The sequence below is a fragment of the Balaenoptera musculus genome, chromosome 1 (genome assembly GCF_009873245.2).
Source record: "Balaenoptera musculus isolate JJ_BM4_2016_0621 chromosome 1, mBalMus1.pri.v3, whole genome shotgun sequence".
In the NCBI taxonomy this organism is placed as follows: Eukaryota; Metazoa; Chordata; class Mammalia; order Artiodactyla; family Balaenopteridae; genus Balaenoptera; species Balaenoptera musculus.
The window spans coordinates 103310326-103329887 of record NC_045785.1 but is presented as its reverse complement, the minus strand read 5'-3'; the positions used below and the strand labels follow the sequence as shown (position 1 = coordinate 103329887).

The 19562-nt window shown below is 43.1% G+C and overlaps 1 protein-coding gene across 4 annotated transcripts in view; it reads right to left on the bottom strand.

Annotated features, from left to right (window-relative positions):
- Window positions 1–7475: 7475 nt before the first annotated feature.
- The window catches only part of TTF2 (transcription termination factor 2), a 43858-nt gene continuing 31771 nt past the window's right edge, over window positions 7476–19562 (bottom strand). For 2 of the 4 annotated variants that reach the window (XM_036872304.1, XM_036872314.1), the window contains exons 18-23: window positions 16815–16985; window positions 14407–14465; window positions 13415–13565; window positions 12641–12723; window positions 10756–10830; window positions 7476–7846 (exon numbers count right to left, since the gene is read on the bottom strand). In XM_036872304.1, the coding sequence (XP_036728199.1) occupies window positions 7702–7846; window positions 10756–10830; window positions 12641–12723; window positions 13415–13565; window positions 14407–14465; window positions 16815–16985 (684 nt within the window). In that variant the 3' untranslated portion in view covers window positions 7476–7701. The remainder of the gene's footprint in view (window positions 7847–10755; window positions 10831–12640; window positions 12724–13414; window positions 13566–14406; window positions 14466–16814; window positions 16986–19562) is intronic. The other 2 variants (XM_036872321.1, XR_005022298.1) reach the window with 2 other exon arrangements.

Below are 19562 nucleotides of genomic sequence, written 5' to 3'. Positions count from 1 at the left end.
GTTTTTGGATGGAATGTCCTATATATATCAATTAAATCTATCTGGTCTATTGTGTCATTTAAAGCTTCTGTTTCCTTATTTATTTTCATTTTGGATGATCTGTCCATTGGTGTAAGTGAGGTGTTAAAGTCCCCCACTATTATTGTGTTACTGTCGATTTCCTCTTTTATAGCTGTTAGCAGTTGCCTTATGTATTGAGGTGCTCCTATGTTGGGTGCATATATATTTATAATTGTTATATCTTCTTCTTGGATTGATCCCTGGATCATTATGTAGTGTCCTTCCTTGTCTCTTGTAACATTCTTTATTTTAAAGTCTATTTTATCTGATATGAGTATAGCTACTCCAGCTTTCTTTTGATTTCCATTTGCATGGAATATCTTTTTCCATCCCCTCACTTTCAGTCTGTATGTGTCCCTAGGTCTAAAGTGGGTCTCTTGTAGACAGCATATATATGGGTCTTGTTTTTGTATCCATTCAGCCAGTCTATGTCTTTTGGTTGGGGCATTTAATCCATTCACGTTTAAGGTAATTACCGATATGTATGTTCCTATGACCATTTTCTTAATTGTTTTGGGTTTGTCTTTGTAGGTCCTTTTCTTCTCTTGTGTTTCCCACTTAGAGAAGTTCCTTTAGCATTTGTTGTAGAGCTGGTTTGGTGGTGCTGAATTCTCTTAGCTTTTGCTTGTCTGCAAAGCTTTTGATTTCTCCATCAAATCTAAATGAGATCCTTGCCGGGTAGAGTAATCTTGGTTGTAGGTTCTTCCCTTTCATCACTTTAAGTATATCATGCCACTCCCTTCTGGCTTGCAGAGTTTCTGCTGAGAAATCAGCTGTTAACCTTATGGGAGTTCCCTTGTATGTTATTTGTCGTTTTTCCCTTGCTGCTTTCAATAATTTTTCTTTGTCTTTAATTTTTGCCACTTTGATTACTATGTGTCTCGGCGTGTTTCTCCTTGGGTTTATTCTGTATGGGACTCTCTGCGCTTCCTGGACTTGGGTGGCTATTTCCTTTCCCATGTTAGGGAAGTTTTCGACTATAATCTCTTCAAATATTTTCTCTGGTCCTTTCTCTCTCTCTTCTCCTTCTGGGACCCCTATAATGCGAATGTTGTTGCGTTTAATGTTGTCCCAGAGGTCTCTTAGGCTGTCTTCATTTCTTTTCATTCTTTTTTCTTTAGTCTGTTCTGCAGCAGTGAATTCCACCATTCTGTCTTCCAGGTCACTTATCCGTTCTTCTGCCTCAGTTATTCTGCTATTGATTCCTTCTAGTGTAGTTTTCATTTCAGTTATTGTATTGGTGATCTCTGTTTGTTTGTTCTTTAATTCTTCTAGGTCTTTGTTAATCATTTCTTGCATCTTCTCAATCTTTGCCTCCATTCTTATTCCGAGGTCCTGGATCATCTTCACTATCATTATTCTGAATTCTTTTTCTGGAAGGTTGCCTATCTCCACTTCATTTAGTTGTTTTTCTGGGGTTTTTTCTTGTTCCTTCATCTGGTGCATAGCCCTCTGCCTTTTCATCTTCTCTATCTTTCTGTAACTGTGGTTTTTGGTCCACAGGCTGCAGGATCGTAGTTTTTCTTGCTTCTGTTGTCTGCCCTCTGGTGGTTGAGGCTATCTAAGAGGCTTGATGGGAGGCTCTGGTGGTGGGTAGAGCTGACTGTTGCTGTGGCGGTCAGAGCTCAGTAAAACCTTAATCCACTTGACTGTTGATGGGTGGGGCTGGGTTCCCTCCCTGTTGCTGTGGCGGTCAGAGCTCAGTAAAACCTTAATCCACTTGACTGTTGATGGGTGGGGCTGGGTTCCCTCCCTGTTGGTTGTTTTGCCTGAGGCAACCCAACACTGGAGCCTACCGGTGCTCTTTGGTGGGGTCAATGGCAGACTCTGGGAGGGCTCACGCCAAGGAGAACTTCCCAGAGCCTCTGCTGCCAGTGTCCTTATCCCCACGGTGAAACAGAGCCACCACTCGCCTCTGCAGGAGACCCCCCAACACCAGCAGGTAGGTCCGGTTCAGTCTCCCCCAGGGTCACTGCTCCTTCCCCTGGGTCCCGATGCACACATTACTTTGTGTGTGCCCTCCAAGAGTGGGGTCTCTGTTTCCCCCAGTCCTGTCAAAGTCCTGCAATCAATTCCCTCTAGGCTTCAAAGTCTGATTCTCTAGGAATTCCTCCTCCCGTTGCCGGACCCCCAGGTTGGGAAGCCTGACGTGGGGCTCAGAACCTTCACTCCAGTGGGTGGAATTCTGTGGTATAAGTGTTCGCCAGCCTGTGAGTCACCCACCCAGCAGTTATGGGATTTGATTTTACTCTGATTGCGCCCCTCCTACCGTCTCACTGTGGTTTCTCCTCTGTCCTTGGACGCGGGGTATCCTCCTTGGTGAAGTCCAGGGTCTTCCTGTCAATGATTGTCCAGCAGCCAGTGGTGATTCTGGTGCTCTCGCAAGAGGGAGTGAGAGCACGTCCTTCTACTCCGCCATCTTGGTTAATCCTCAAACTCTGTCTTGAAGCCTTTACAGTCACTGCCCCTCCACCTGGAATGCCCTTCTCACGGATACCTACATGATTCACTCTCTCATTTTCCTCAGGTTTCTGCTCCTTTGTCAAACACCATCTTATTGGAGAGGTCCCTAACTACCCTGTATAAAATAGCAACTCCCCAGCCCAAGACTCTGTATCATCCTTACTCCGCTTCATCACCATCTAACATATATATTCTATTTCTTTATTGTCTGTCCTCTTACCCTAGACTGTAAGGTCTATGAAGGCAGGGATTTGACATTTATTGACCACTATACTATCCCCACGGAAGACAGTTCCTGGCACATAGTAGAGGCTTAATCAATATTTTGTTGAATGAATAAAGATCTAATTGGTAGAATTTTTAGTTTGGATCTCCTTGGTACCTGTTTCTACAGGCCAGACTTCCCTTCCCCCAGACTGACATTTTTCCTTCAACCAAATACCACTTGGAAAAAAATCTCAGCCTTCTCTCAAAACTGTTGGATAAATTATATGCACCTTAGGGACCAGCCTTGAATTTTCCAATTACCTCAGACATCTAGGGAAGTGATTGCCATGAAGAAGCCTGTTGTTTTACATCATTTTGCCCCATGTGTCTTTTAATGAATGAGATTCCAGAACTGAGGATAAAAAGCTTATCGTTTATTTCAGTTGGAAAAAGCTTTTGGTAATTGGATAACTGTACTGTAGATGAAGTTTTATTGCAACAGAAAATTTCTGTAAGATACCTAGGTTCTGGCAAATGCCCTAGCCTTTAAGCAATATTCATGGTAACAGTTCCACTACAGATATTTAAAGTTTGTGCGGGGGTGGGGTGGGGCGGGGTGGAGTGGGGCTGTTATTTGATCTGTGCTACAGTGGAGTGTAAACCTAGCTGAAAGACTTGGCAGAGCAAGACTGATCTGCAGAGCCCACGATTCCAAGGTGAGGGCAAAAAGAAGTCTCAGGATTTAGGAACGGTCCCCAGCGTAACAAAGTGCTTCAGAAACCACCTCTGAGTTGTGAGCACTGAAGCATCAACAAGGTGCAGCAGCAGGATGTAAGCTATATCTCTTGGTGTTACAGGTAGGAGGAAACGGGCCGCAAATTACAGCCTCCGTCCCCTGGGATGTTGTAACTGGATAAACACCTGGGCCTTCTTGGATAACAAACATACACACGTACCTGCCAGCCCACCCATTCTCTAATCTCTAAAATGCGGCAGTCACTCAGCTCTACTCCAGAGGATGTATACCTGTGTGTTAGGTTTTTCTCAATTAAGAGGTGGTTGGGTGAAATGAATGCTAATTAAAAGCAGAATACAGGAAGAGGCGTTTCACTCTTTGCCTTATTAGCTTCTACGTATTGATTTCAATTCCTTCGACACTTCCTCAGGGAGGTCCTCCTTAACTAGGTCAAATCCCTGTTCTAAGCCCTCCCAGCCATGCGGACATTCCCCCCCCCACCCCCCGCCGCCCCCCGCCACTGTAGCACTCATCACAATGGCTACTTCGCAGCCACACGTGATGATCTGATTAATGCCTGTCGCCCCTTCTAGGCTGGAAGCCTCAGGAGGACAGGGACTGTTTTGGGTTTTGCTTATCCTTATGTTTTCAGCGCCCAGGAGTGCCCTGGCATGTTTAATATATGTTTTTAAATTAATGTATGAATCATTAAGCAGTAAAAGTATTCTTCCCATCCTTCCTTTCATATGTAATCTCTTCCTACACTCAGATTTAGCTAAGCATTCTGGTAAAAAGGACTCGAGCTAGCGAAGACATCGTCTTCCCTGTTCCCCGCTAGGGGTTAGGCCGTTCTTTCATTTCCATCCCCGTCCCCTGGCTACTCACTCCGGTGGTACTTTGTACTATAACTGACGCTGATTTCATTTTTACCTATGAAAACATTTTAATCGAGGTCATACGCCTACAAATTCTAAATTCTTATTGTAATTCTCTTTGTGCTTGAAGGAATGCCTTTTAATTCTTTCTGGCCTTCTCTAGGGCTACATGCTACATAGCAAATAGCAGTACCACATCCCACTCTGTAAACCCAAATTCTCTCGAGGCATTATGGTAGATATCAAGATTTCAGGAAACTAGAGGGGCCACACCGAGCACTGGCGTTTCCATGACTATCTGTGCGGGATAATCTGGCTTCACCTTTCAGCCCTGCAGAAGCTACTTCATTGGGCAAGACAATCAGAGAGAGGAAAGAGCCCAGTATTCATACGTAGCCATTCCAGATCACATACATGACTGACAGAGGAAGGGGTCATGCCCCACAAAGACATCATTCTACCTATTGTGTTCATAATAACTGGATGGCAACAGGAGTCCTTGGTAAGGCTTTAAAGGGCCCAGGTTCCATCCAGCCATGGCACGCACGATGCCCTTTTTTGATTAACACTGCCAGAAAGAAGTCAAACTATAAACCTTCCATGAAGGCAACTCTGTCACATAAGAAATACCTTGTAAACTGGGTGCTCAGCAATGTTGCACTTTGGTGACAGATGTTCACCATCTGGCTCTTTCAGCTGCACCCATGCTTCTATTTTATTCTCATATTCCAAGACCTGGTCCCACAGCAATAACACTAGCATTTGGATGGCACTTCATGGTTAACAAAGCATTTACTGTTCTTGCCTAAGTCTGCTGAGGTAGGCAGATAGAGGTAAAAAGAAAATCTGACAGTTATGGTGTCACATAAAGGAAGGCTGGTTGACACTGGCAGAACTCACAGGGCAGCACCTCAATTAGATCACTACACTGTGGGATGCCGCCCACTGCTAGAGGGTGCAGGGACCCAGCTTGTCATGCCCTGACCTTAAGCAATGGACTCACAGTAACTAAATGAACGTGAGCCTGAGACGGACACCAGAATGCTACTTATACTAATTCATGAGACATTTCCACCCCAGGGCTAGGACTGAGGGATGCATGTCTGGTATGACAGTGGTTCCAATTTTTGCTGTATCCGCCTCACATCGATAGCATCTCCCTGTTATAGGAACACCTACCCAAGACAAGACTGAGTGGCTTTGCTAGCTTAGAATCAGAATGAGGAACACTAGAGAAACTATTTAAGATACCAGAAGGAATATTAGAGTAGATTACATTGGTCAATGGGCTCTGAATATCTGAAGATTGTAGGTTATAATCCCTGCATCCATCTTCAGACTAAAAGCAAGAATACTTGAACCTCAAAGTTGACACCGCCTCTCTCCTAAACAGTCCCTGGAAAGGACACTGACAGTGTTCACCTAACGCGCCTTCTGACCGACGTGACCCATCTGTCGATCTGGTCGAACGGGGTATGGTGTGTATGTGTGTTGCTAAATTCCCAGTGGAGCAGAGTGAGCTGCATGCTAATCCTCACATCTTACAGATGAAAGAACTGAGGTGCCTGGGGAACCTGCAACTAGCTGAACGCCAGACAGTCAGCAAACGGCAGAGGCAGGGTCTGTACGTTCTTGCTGGCCTGGGAGCCACTGCTTCTCAGGTGACACTCCCTTTGCCCTGGTGTGTTGATCCTACAGCGTAACTCCCGAAGGGTAATCTTACATCCTCCATTTCCCGATTTTATCAGGGACTTCACTATAGCTGCCGAAGTTCTAAAAACAATGCCCACCACAAATGCAGAAACCAAAGCGTAGAGAAGTTAATGATTTTTTCAAGGCTACACCCTCAGCTAAGGTGAACCTGGAAGTAGAGTTAAGTCAGAACTCTTCCTTCCAGGCCACCTGTCTTTGCCTCTGTGGGCCTTTAGACCATGTCCTTAGAGGGCACCTTTGCTTAAACAGGCCCCAGTGCCTCAGCCCATACTGTGACTGGCTTAACACAGGGCTCTGTCACCTAATCCTAACTCAGAGGAGGGCAACAGTTCTATCTAGGAAGAAATACAATTCTTTCTAGCAGAAATTAGCTGAGTAAGTGTTTTGGAAATGACTGCCAATGGGAAGAAGGGAATCTGAATAGTTTCCCAAAGTAAGAAATTCTCAAGAGTTTGTATTAGTCAGGATACAAACTGCTATACAAACAAACATCCAAGTCTCATGGTTTTAAAAAAAATTATTTCTTGATCATGTCATAGTCCAATGTAGGCGAGCTAGGGTGAGAAGGGAGGCACATACAGGAGGCTTTGTTCCGATGTCGTTCAGGAACTGAGGCTTACCAGTCTGCCAGAGGGTCTGTGGACAACAGTCGGTTAAGAATCTCTGACCTAGTGGCTTCACAAATCTCTAGGGCCCTGTAGTCGTCCATCAGTTCCTTTGTATTCAGTGGGCCAACAAGAGAAGAAACAGCACAAAGAATCACTTGCAAGGTTTTAGAAAGGCAGATAAGAAATGACTTACATCACTTCTCTCCATAGAACTCAGTAATACGGACCCATGTAACTGCAGTGAAGACTAGGAAATGTAGTCTCTGGTGGCCAGGAGGAAAAGGAAATGGGGGTTCGTGGACACAAAGCATTATCTCTGCTACACTGTCAAACACATGTTTATTGGATTATGCCAATGATAATACAAATACTAAATGACACAGTAATACTAAATGAAACGATACTAAGTGCTACAAATACTGTAAATTTGTAAAAATACAAATACTAGAAAAATGATACAAAAATTAAATTTTATGACATAAATACTACATATGATAGCAATACAAAATAATATAATAACACTAAATGATATGATACCAAATTCTAAATAATACAATGATACAAATACTAACCATCTACATATTACGTAGAGACCCGCTTCTGCTCAGCCCATAAAGAGATGGTTATATGAGCAGCCTCGTTGACAGGAGATGAAGAGATGGGATGGAGCCTGTGTTAGAAAAGGCAGTAACATTGGGTCCCCACCAGCTGAGAAGAGAAAAGCAACAGAGGGCTTTTTGAGCTTTTACTGAAGCTTAGGTACAACTCTCCCAAGGTTGTTTTCCAAATTCTCTAACTCTAAAGCATTTTCTCTTATCTGAAGTAATTTATTGGTTTCTATGTCACACATTAAATACGTTGATTGATTAACATGACTGGTTAACCAAGTGGTTAACATGATAACTGATCCTCACTTTGAGGCGGGCTTGAAGGTGAAACTGAATGGCAACGAGAGCTCAAAGGACCAGGGTTAGGTCATTCTCCCCAGATCCTGATACAAACCAACAATGGCACTATTCTGAGCCCCATAAACAGGAAGTTAGATGCCAAAAAGGACTTTGAGATCGGCCAAGGTGAGCTTGGTGACAACTTCTCCAGATCCTGATAGAATCTGTTTGGCCAAATCTTTCTTTTTCTCTTGGAGCTGCAAGATCTTCTCTTCCACTGTTCCCTCACAAACAAATCTGAAAAATAGACAAGCAAATAATCAAAAACCCAAAGCAGCATATCTGATGACATATTCAAATGTCTATTTATGCTTTAGTTTTTAAATGAGATTTCTTCCTTTATTTTTCCTTAGGTTTGATTAAGAACTCTATGTTTAGGAGACCTAAACAACTTAGACTAAATATATGTCCATTTAAAGTGATCTGACCTTGGACTTCCCTGGTGGCGCAGTGGTTAAGAATCCGCCTGCCAATGCAGGGGACATGGGTTCTATCCCTGGTCCAGGAAGATCCCACATGTCGCGGAGCAACTAAGCCCATGCGTCACAACTACCGAGCCTGAGCTCTAGAGCCCGTGAGCCACAGCTACTGAAGCCCGCGTGCCACAACTACCGAAGCCCGTGTGCCTAGAGCCCGTGCTCCGCAACAAGAGAAGCCACCACAATGAGAAGGCCGCGCCCTGCGACAAAGAGTAGCCCCCTCTTGCCGCAACTAGAGAAAGCCCGCGTGCAGCAACAAAGACCTAACACAGCCTAAATAAATAAATAAATAAATAAAAATTTAAAAAATTTAAAAATAAAGTGATCTGACCTCAAATTGACCTTTTATTTCTTTCTGAAGCTGAGATAATTGAGAAGCGCCAAAATAAGCAAAAGATATCCCAATCCAAAAAGAAGTATAGAGATCCAGCTTTTACACAAAAAGCTCCATCCTGATAAGGTCAGAAGGCCTAAAGCTTATCTAGTTTCTGCTAGGAATATGTGTGCTGGTTTAAGTACAGAGTGTCTTATCTCTTGGCTAATTCACACTGAAAACAGGTTTTACAAACCGAGGAAATACCTCTGTTGTCCCTTATTCACTCATTCAACAAGTGCTGATGAAGATTCACTATATGCCATGCACTATGCTAGGTGTAGGAACGGAGATTTGAACATGGTCTTGCAGTCAAAGAGAACACAAAACAAAGACATGAAAATAAACAGCAACAATAATAATATGACCTGGAAAGCGCTATAACAGAAGTATGTCCAGCGTACAAGAGGAGTGAAAAGAAATCTGTCTGGGGTCTTCAGGGAAGGCTCCATTGACAAGTTGACTCTTAGTGTGACTTGTAGGATGAGCAAGGGTTTGCCAGATAGAACAGTGGGGAGGGCATCCCAGGGAATAGGAACATGTGTAAAACCATGGCTGAGTTTTGGAACATGGTCTGCTGCGGGGGTCGTAGAGTCTGGCCAGGGCAAAAGTCAAAAACTATGTTGTACTACAACAGCCGAAGCTCAAGAGGCTGGCGGGGGCTGGATCACGAGTGACTCTGCCTGTGATGCTAAGAAACTTAGTTTTGAAAGGAGGAAATGGCAGTGGGATGGGAAGAAAGGGATGGTTACAAGAAACACCTAGAAAATAAAATGAATGGACTTGGTTTGTGAAATGTGAGCAAGAAGGGGGAGTCTAGTTATGGCTCCATGAATACATAAACAGTGATACTATTCACAAAGACAAGGAATTCAGAAGAATCAGTAGATATGAGGTAGCAGGGAGAAACAATCTCAGCTTGTGACACTGTGAGTCCCTGGAGCATGTAACAGTACTTGCTACATGGGGACTCCTCAACAGGTATTCGTTTTTTGAGTTGAATGAGACAAATGCATGAGTGAATGAATAATGGGTGTGGATGTGGACACTCAGATTCAGATATTTCGTGGGGATTTGGATATCTTGGCCTGAAGTTTAGGAAACCTTGGAACAGAGAGTATAGATTTTGGACTTACTGGAGTAGACGGGATTATTAAGAGAGGTGCATACAAAGTGAGCTGAGAAGAGAGCTAAAGACAGAACAACTGACATAATCGCTGTACTTGGCGAATTTTGGAATTCATTGGTGTCCCTTAGCAAGAGTAGCTTTAATGGAGCGATGGGGGTGAAAGCCAGTTTGTATAGGTTGAGGAATGAATGGGAAGTAAGTAAGTAAAGATAGACAAGGATTTCTAATTATTCAGAAAACGTAGCCATGAAAAGGAAGAAGAAAAAGAGGTCCATAACTAGACTGTATTGTACCATTAAGGCAGGTTCTGTTGTTGTTTTTAAAGAGAAGAGGGTCTCAAGGACAGGGGCATTCTACAAAATAACTGGCCTGTGCACTTCAAAAATGTCACTGTCATAAAACACAAAGAAAGATTGAGGTGTTGTTCCAGATTAAAGGGACAAAAGAGTCATGATAATCAAATGCTACACAGGACCTAGAATTTTCTTTGGCTGGGAAGAACATCACTGGGACAAGTGGCAAAACTGAATAAGGTCCATAGATCAGATATGAGTATTGTATCATTGTTAACATCCTGGTTTTGATAACTTTATTATAGTTATGTAAGAGAATGTCATTTTTAGGAAATGCATATTTTAATATTTAGAGGTAAAGGAGCATCATGTCTGCAACTTACTGCCAAATGGTCCAGAAAAAAACTTACACACACACACACACACACACACACACAAGTGTCACAGTGCACAGGAATTTTTTGGTATTATTCTTGCAATCAAGAACTTTGGGGTATTCTTGTAAGAATTCTTACATTCTTCTCTATACGTCTGGAATTATGTCAAAATAAAAGTTAAAAGAAAAAGAGAGAGAGAGAGAGAGAGAGAGGAAGAGAGGAAGAGAGGGAGGGAGGAGGGTCCTTTCATGGGCAGCCTTGACTGAGTTAAGGCTCAGCATTGTTCATAAGCTTTTCTTCTTCTGCAGGACCAACTCCAAGGTTATCCACAAATTGCTTGTGTTCCCTTCCTGACTGTGAGTACCAACAAGGATGTGCCCCACAAGCACCATTAGTACAGTGATCATCAAATACTTTACACATTCTATTAAAACATTACCCAAGAAAAATTTTCATGAAAGCAGACCTTTGTCCTGGAGACTTTTACTTACTTACCTGTGTATGACAACATCTTTCTGCTGCCCTACTCGGTAAATTCGGTCACAAGCTTGATCTTCAAGTGACGGATTCCTGTTAGAAGACAAGTAAAGCTCAAAGGTACTGACACCCTAGACCAGGGGTGGGCAAATCCCATGGGCCAAACGCAGCCCACAGTCTGTTTCTGTATGGCTCTTGTGTTTAAAATTGTTGTTACATTTTTAAAGGTTTGTTAAAAAAAAAAAAAAAACCTACAACAAAGAATATGCAACAGAGACCTATGTAGCTGGCAAAGCCTAAAATATTTACTATCTGGCCTAAAATACTTATAGAAAAAATTTGTAGATCTCTGTTCTAGTCTATGTGGGACTCAGAAAGCCCCAGGTGTCTTCTTGCCGTCTCATGAGAAACTGGGGTCAGATTGCTAATAGGAACTCTTAGCACCACCATCAGTTGGAAACTCTTAAGTAACAGAGGTTAAACCAATGCTCAAATCCTGTCACTAACTAGTTGAGTGACTTTGGGCAAGTCATCTAACCACAACCCTCCAGGCTTCAGATGGCTACTTGGAAACGGGAGGGCTGGCAAATGATCTCTAATGCCTTTTTCAACTTTAATATTCTATGATTCAACTAAGGAGACTTAATTTGTTTCATTCTTTCTGGACTCTCATCATTAATTCCAAACTAGTTTCTCATCTTACCTCTTTAAAATCTTGGATAACATTGCTCCAACTCAGAAACCAGCATGATCCCCATTCTGCTTTCCTCACTCACGAGTATAGGGGAGTCCCAAGTAAGACCTAACCACATTCTCCAGGAAGATAACAACAGGTTGGCCTGTCTGTGCCCATCTGGGCTGCCTGGAGAATTAACAAATGACAATCTCTGGCACCAGTGCCTGGTGCAGCAACCCCTGACTGGCATCACTGACAACTCAAAACAGGGACAAATCATGACGCTTCCTCCCAGCAGTACATGAGTCATTCACTTCGTATCTGGGAAGGACGCTGCCATGCTCCCGGTGTTGACACTATGTGCAGTGAGTCCAAGGCTCTGTGTTAAGTGTGTGTCTAACATAATTAGAAAATTCCTTTGCCTTTTCCCTGTGGAGTAACAGTTCTCCCTCTTCGCCAAGGCTGAGATTTCCTTGGACGTCAGCAAGTATGTCTGAAATACGGTGTTTTGAAGAGATAAAACTCTTCATTGAGTGAAGCGGCTCTTGGCCATAAGGAAAAGCACCCCCCCACCCGGCTCCCAGTTTCCGTGGAAACAGATGTTAGATTAACAATAAATAGTGAACAGACTATTTTAAATAGTCATTTGAAGCCTTGCTTGCTCAGGAATTCAGGGCCGGCAACTAACCCTACACCAATTTTTTTCTCTCTCTCTTTTTAAATTTATTTATTACTTTATTTATTTTTGGCTGTGTTGGGTCTTGCTGTGCGCGGGCTTTCTCTCTAGTTGCGGCGAGAGGGGACTAGTCTTCATTGCAGTGCGCGGGCTTCTCATTGCAGGGGCTTCTCTGGTTGCGGAGCACGGGCTCTAGGCACGCAGGCTTCAGTAGTTGCGGCAGATGGGCTCAAGTAGTTGTGGCTCACAGGCTCTAGAGCGCAGGCTCAGTAGTTGTGGCGCACGGGCTTAGTTGCTCTGCGACATGTGAGATCTTCCCGGACCAGGGATCGAACCCATGTCCCCTGCATTGGCAGGCGGATTCTTAACTACTGCGCCACCAGCAAAGTCCCTAGCCCTACACCATTTTGATCTGTATCTTATACACATGTATGCACAGAGGCAGCTCCATAATATGAAAGGAACACACTCAATATAAGAAGTCAGGCCTTACTGCCCCTCTGGTCTCCCTGCTATGCTGTGACAACTCAAGAAAAATCCAGAATCATTACCAGTGCATGTCCAGAAGAAAAAGATGGTTTCCTCCGGTCAGGTTTAGACCAACACCTCCAGCCAAGAGAGAGATTAGCATAACCTTCAAAAGGAAGCAGACCATTAACTTTACACAGACTTGGTCTCATAAATCACCTCTCCTTCTTAGCAACATGCTCTTATCAAATTTTCTTCTGCTGTCATAAAGGCACTGTTTCGAAACTCTGAGATCCTATCTCCCATGCCTCAGCTTTGAGAAAATTCTCATTTAACCTTTTTTTGGTGAGTCATTCTCAAAACATTAATTGTGCGCCTGCCGAAATATATGAATACTACCATTTAGAGCACCAGGGGTGGTTAGCTCAATAAACTTTCCATCAACCGGATTCTGTCTGTTCCATCAGTCCCCCAACCACTGCCATGATTCTCCTGCCATCACTCAACTAGTGCTTTCCAAATTCTCATTATCCATAATTAGATGCCTTTGTTCTCCCACTTCCCTCCATCTTTCCTCACATCAAGATCCCACCCATCCTGCCAGGCTTGCCTCCTCCACAAAGAGTCTCTTGATCCTAACCAGTTATGTTCTTACTCTCTTTTTAGCCCTCATAGTTTATTCTCTTAGAGTATTTGCACACTTTGATATGTATCCCCAATAAATGTCGAAGGAATCAAAAACACCTGGAGGGATCAAAGCTATGAATATTTTTGAATTGAGCTATGTTAAAATTTCCTCTGTATAATTGGGAACAATTTGCTCTTGATTACAGAGCTCTGCTGTGATCAGCTCATACCTGAGGGCCCCTGGAGTTGTTAAATGCCTCCACCAAGTCCATTCTCTGTTTGGGGTTAACAGAGCCATCGATGGTGGAATAAGTCAGTCCATGCCTCTTAAGGTGCAAGGTTACAACCTTCAGCATGCTGGTCCACTGAGAGACGATGACACTGGAAGGAAGGATAAAACAGAAAACCAATGCCCCCGAATTGATGAAACAAACTCATCCGCAGGGCTTTAACGCCTGTTATTCGTACAATTCAGTTATCAAATGTGGACGAGGAAAGGCCTTCTGCTACCTAAGGGTACACACTTCGGTGACATTATAAGATTACAATATTTCCAGCTATTTCTAGATCCAGTCTACAACTTATTTTGTGCAAAATGAAGTCAGAACAAAGTGGTGGCTAAGCTAAAGTACTGGCTGCAGCCTCTGGTCACCTGGGGCCTAGTGCTTCTCCAGAGGAGGTCCGTGCCCCTGCAGAGGGGTAGAGGCCCCCCTTGCCAGTCAGAACCGTAAGCTGCTAGGGCTTCTCTGTTCCCCCCATGCTGTGCTTTCATTAGAGTTTTATGTGTTTAGATCAAAATATTTCCCATCTACAAATGCACTGAATAGCACACAGTAAAGTCAAACAACGAATGAACCTCCCATAACCACGTCCCCAGCTTAGGAACATCCCCAGCACCATGGGGGCTCCCGGTCTGACCCCACTCTTCTCCCTCCCTCGCCCACCTGTTACTCTCTTGCTTTTCTTGAGATGCTTCTTCTCTGCTCTTAAACACTTCTTCAGATGCTCAGTTTACTCGGATCCTCTAGAGATTGCCTTTTCAGCCAGTGCCACAAATATTTTAATTAGAGATCAAAGGGAATCTGTGCTGTAACCTGAGTGCTTTCTGCTAAGCATGACTCAAGGTCCTTGATATAAAAAGCGAAGATTTATAACTATCTGCAATATTAAATTTTCTAGCGTAATTACAAGCAATGCTTGGATAATGAAATAACACATTTACCTCTTTTGGGACCCTGAATTTCTTCGGATTGCCTCCAATTCTGCCAACAGAGATGAAATCTGGGAAAAGGTGGAATTAACATACGGAGGTTTAAGCCAATCTGCTTTTCTCCACTTTCTGAATTAAAGAATCAGTCTCCTCCACAGCCTCTCGGCTTCTGGTCTTACTCCTGTCTAGTTCCCTTTCCTCTCTGCAGCCAGAGGGCTATTTCCAAAATGTCAGTTTCTTATTTTCCTCCTCTGGCTGAAGCCCCTGCAGTGGCTTCCCACTGAGAACAAAGCCCAAGCTCCTTACGGTGGTTTCCCAGATCCTTGCTACCCTGCCTTCCGCTCACATCTCCAGCCTCAACCCTCACTACACGCTCTTCAAATGATGCTCGGGCGACACCAACATTCTCCCTCCACTAAGCCATGCTCTGTCTCCTCTTTGTCCGTTCTGTTCCCTCTGCCTAGGACAGCCTTACGTGTCAGCTTCTTGGAGGCCGTCTCCAATCCCAGGAGCCCACTGCCTACGTGCTACTATACCGCCTTTTCTTTCTATTATCATGGTCTTTTTCATACTATATATTAATTGCTTATTAGTCATCTCTTGCTTTCATGGCCGGATATGCTCCAAAGAGGCAGAGCCAGCGTATGTCTGGTTCATTTCTGCACCCCTAGCACTCAGCATATTGCTGGACCACAGAAGATACTATCCTAACATTTGCAGAAGGAGAAAGTGAAAGAGCTTGACCCAGTTTGAGGTCTGCTGCAAAAGATGTTGAAGAAGAGAACCTGTCCAGGCTGAGGAATACTTGCTCAAGCTTCACGACAAGCTCTCTGGGTATTTACCAAAACTGCTCAGGGCGTATTCAAGCCTATGAGGGACCAGGCGATGAGAACACGTGGGCAGGACTCTGGAGAGCAGCTGGGCTCATTCTTCCTGACTGCTAATGTGAATGACCTTTCCAAAGGCTCTAAAGTTCATCCCCAGAATGGTGGAAGAGGATGAAAATTAGACCAAGAATCAGGAGATGAAGAGAGTTCTTATTCTGCCATCACAGGGCTGGATCACTTTGGAACTCCCAGTTAAGAGCTCAGCTTCCTCATCAGTAAAAAGGGGCTGAGCCAGAGGAACTGAGGTGCCCTTAGCTCTTCCATTCTATGCCATCGTGGTGCTAGTGGCAACCTGTGGAGGCCCCCGCGTAAGGCTGCGCTCCCACCTGAACAAACACGCTGATGCCTGGGCAGGAAGACAGTCACAGGACTGTACCATTTTGAATTAGTAGGAAGGAAAAAAGCAGGTACACGAAGTGCCTGGTGTCTTGGCAACTCAAGGTTGTGGAAAGTTCTCAAACTGCCTCATGAAAAACCTGGCGATAGGTATTTTGAAAAAAATGCAGTGGGAGAGCAGGATTCATGGGCTGTGAGCTGGGGCCAAATTCTATTAACATTCTGTATGAGTTTAGGTTTGTGCTACCAAACAAAACTCCCTTCCTCACGTGAAACCACCTTAAGCGGTGTGAACTACGATTAATGGGTTCACATTAAGAAGCCTTGTGAACGATGACCTGAGTATCAGACAAGCTGTTAGGAATACAAATTATTAGGAACATGAATTTTAACCCAATAGCTAACTGAGGGTGCTAGGGCCTGAAGTCCGGCCACATGTGGTGCCCTTCTTATGTTTCTCTCAGTTACTGAGGGTGAAGACCTAGGTAAATATTTTAAAAATCTAATTAAAAGTAATTCTTTGGTAAAACCATTCCCCTGGCAGTGACCTCCTTTCCAGTTACATCTTTTAAAGCCTTTGAAGAGAGGTTGAGGCAGCCTCAGAAAGCAGCAGAAAGGGAACCCAGCCCTCAGGGCAGGCGAGACAATGGGCAGGTTCCAAGCGAGCCAGTGGAGAGGCAGGACACACACCCCGGCCTTCCTCTGATAGAACCCTTCAGTTCTTAAAACATTCAATGAAAACAGAACAGAGTGACTAATGAGGAGAGGCTGGTAGGAAACAAACCCGGCAGATGGAAGCCTCTCAACAAAGCAAAGCAACTGGCGCTCAGACATATCACACAGTCTCGAGGCTCAGGCCTTCGTTGTTTTCCCAAAACAAACTGCTCACTTGCCTGGGCCCTGTGGCCGGCATACACCTGACAGGCTCCTTCCCCAGGAATCCATGCCAGAAATCTGCCCTGATGCCAGGTCGGCCCAAGCCACTCTCTGAAAGCCCACTATGCAGTAAGACTTCAGTTTTATTCATCAACTCAAACTAGAATTTAAGACTGGAGGGAGAATTTGACCAACCAACATCTAACAGCTCCAGCTCTGCTGTCAAATGGCTGGACTCGCTTGGACAAATGTGGCGCTCTCACTCAGGGAAATGTGTGAGGAGTCAAAGTCTTTCTACTAGAATAGAGGTGATCATACTACCTTGGTGCTCTCTCTCCTGTCGTCAAAAAGCTCCACCTTGAAGCATTTGCCATTAAGGGAAACGGAGGCAGACGGCTCTGAGTTATGGAATTCGGACAAGGTCAAGGCTCTGAGCTGCTCGTCCAGGGAAAGGACCAGGCCTTCACTCTTCAGCTCTTTCGGATCCAGGGCCTGAGCAGAATCAGACAGGGGACAGAGCAGATGGGCGGTTGAGGCAGCAAGGCACGTGACCTGCCAAAGTGCTAACTGTTTAACACAGCACGTGGCAAAATGTCTCATAATTTACCATCAGTATCTCCTCTGGTAAACCCAGATTAAAATGTAATCTTGCAAGCTTTTTTCACCAGATCAAAAATAAATCAAGGGACTTTTCTGGTGGTGCAGTGGTTAAGAATCCGCCTGCCAATGCAGGGGACACGGGTTCGATCCCTGGTCCGGGAAGATCCCACATGCCGCGGAGCAACTAAGCCCGTGCGCCACAACTACTGAAGCCCGCGTGAGCCTAGAGCCCGTGCTCCGCAACAAGAGAAGCCACTGCAATGAGAAGCTCACGCACTGCAAAGAAGAGTAGCCGCCGCTCGCCATAACTAGAGAAAGCCCATGCGCAGTAACGAAGACCCAACGCAATCAAAAATAATTAAAAAAAAAAAAAAAAAGGAATCCATTTAATCAATCAATCAATCAATCAATCAAATGATGGAACTTCTTAGAAAATTGCCAGATTGCAAGATCATTCTATTCTCCCCAGCTAGAACAGTACAGTTAATTAAGCTATTGATAATCAAGATGCAATTTACTACCAAAAAAAAGATACATTACTACAGCACCTCAAAAGAATAACATACTTCAATAAAAATTTTTTTAATAAAAGAAAAAATTTTCAAATACCAGGAGTAGTTCTTTTTCTGTTCATAAAAATAACATATGCTCAATTTAGAAAATCTGGAAAAGTTCAGAAGAGTATAAAGAAAGTAAAGAATCCTTGATAACTAAGGAGAAAATAAATTTTAACTGCCAAGAGAAAAAAAAAAAAGAATAACATATTCCCCCTTTTTTTTTTTAATTGAAGTATATTTACAGTATTGTGTTAGTTTCTGGTGTACAGCAAAGTGATTCCCTTATACATACATACACTCACACACATATATATTCTCTTTCAGATTCTTTTCCATTAAAGGTTATTACAAGATTTTTTTATTTTGGCTACACCACGTGGCTTGCAGGATCTTGGTTTCCCGACCAGAGATCGAACCCAGGCCCTGGAAGTGAAAGCACCAAGTCCTAACCACTGGAGCGCCAGAGAATTCCCAGGTTATTACGAGATACTGAGTTTAGTTCCCTGTGCTATACAGTAGGTCCTTGTTGTTTACCTATTCAATATATAGTAGTGTGTATATGTTAATCCCAAACTCCTAATTTATCCCTTCCTCACCACCCTCCGCTATCCCGTTTGGTAACCATAAGTTTGTTTTCTATGTTTGTGAGTCTATTTCTGTTTTGTAAATAAGTTCATTTGTATCATGTTTTTAGATTCTACAAATAAGTGATATCATATGATATTTATCTTTGATTACTTAACTTAATATGATAATCTCTAGTCCCATCCATGTTGCTGCAAATGGCATTATTTCATTCTCTTTTTATGACTGAGTAATATTCCATTATATGTATGCATATATATATATATACACACACAAGCACCACATCTTCTTTATCCATTCATCTGTTGATAGACATTTAGGTTGCTTCCATGTCTTGGCTATTGTAGATAATGCTGTAATGAATATGAACATTGGGGTGCATATATCTTTTTGAATTAGTTTTCTCCAGATATGTGCCCAGGAGTGGGATTGCTGGATTATATGGTAACTCTATTTTTAGTTTTTTAAGGATCCTCCATACTGTTCTCCAGAGTGGCTGCACGCATTTAGACTCCCACCAACAGTGTAGGAGGGTTCCTTTTTCTCCACACCTTCTCCAGCATTTATTGTTTGTCAACTTTTTATTTTTTTTATTTTTTTATTTTTTCACACACACACACTGTATTTTATTTTTACAAGAGATAAATAGACTGACACCAAGCAGTGTACATGGATGACCACAACAAAAGCAACAATGATTGCAATTACCAAACATGAAACACACTCATACTATGTCATAATATTGACATTCAGTCCAGTAATCCTCCACTGTAACAGCTCCTTTACTTGCAGTGAAAATTGATTTGTATATTCTTTGCCTCTGAGTCCTTGTGGCTTTTTTTTTTTTTTTAATTCAGACAGAAAGTCACAAAAATTATACTCATCCTCATCAGTTCACTCAGTCCCATGTAATTAATTTTTTTTTTCATCTTGATCTTTTGTTAGCACTTTTATGAGTTCATCAGTTTTTCATTAGAGTTCTGAAAATGCTTATTCATTCAGTTCAGCAGTACAGTCAGTTACCAGAAACCTGTACTTGTCAGAGTCTTTTCCATGAATTTCTTGAAGATGTGTCAACTTTTTAATGATGGCCATTCTGACTGGTGTGAGGTGAGGACCTCATTATGGTTGTGATTGGCATTTCTCTAATAATTAGTGACATTGAGCATCTTTTCATGTGCTTCTTGGCCATCTATATGTCTTTGGTGAAATATCTATTTAGGTCTTCTGCCCAGTTTTTGATTGGGTTGTTTTTTTGATATTAAGCTGTATGAGCTGTTTGTATATTTTGGAGATTAATCCCTTGTTGGTAGCATTGTTTGCAAAT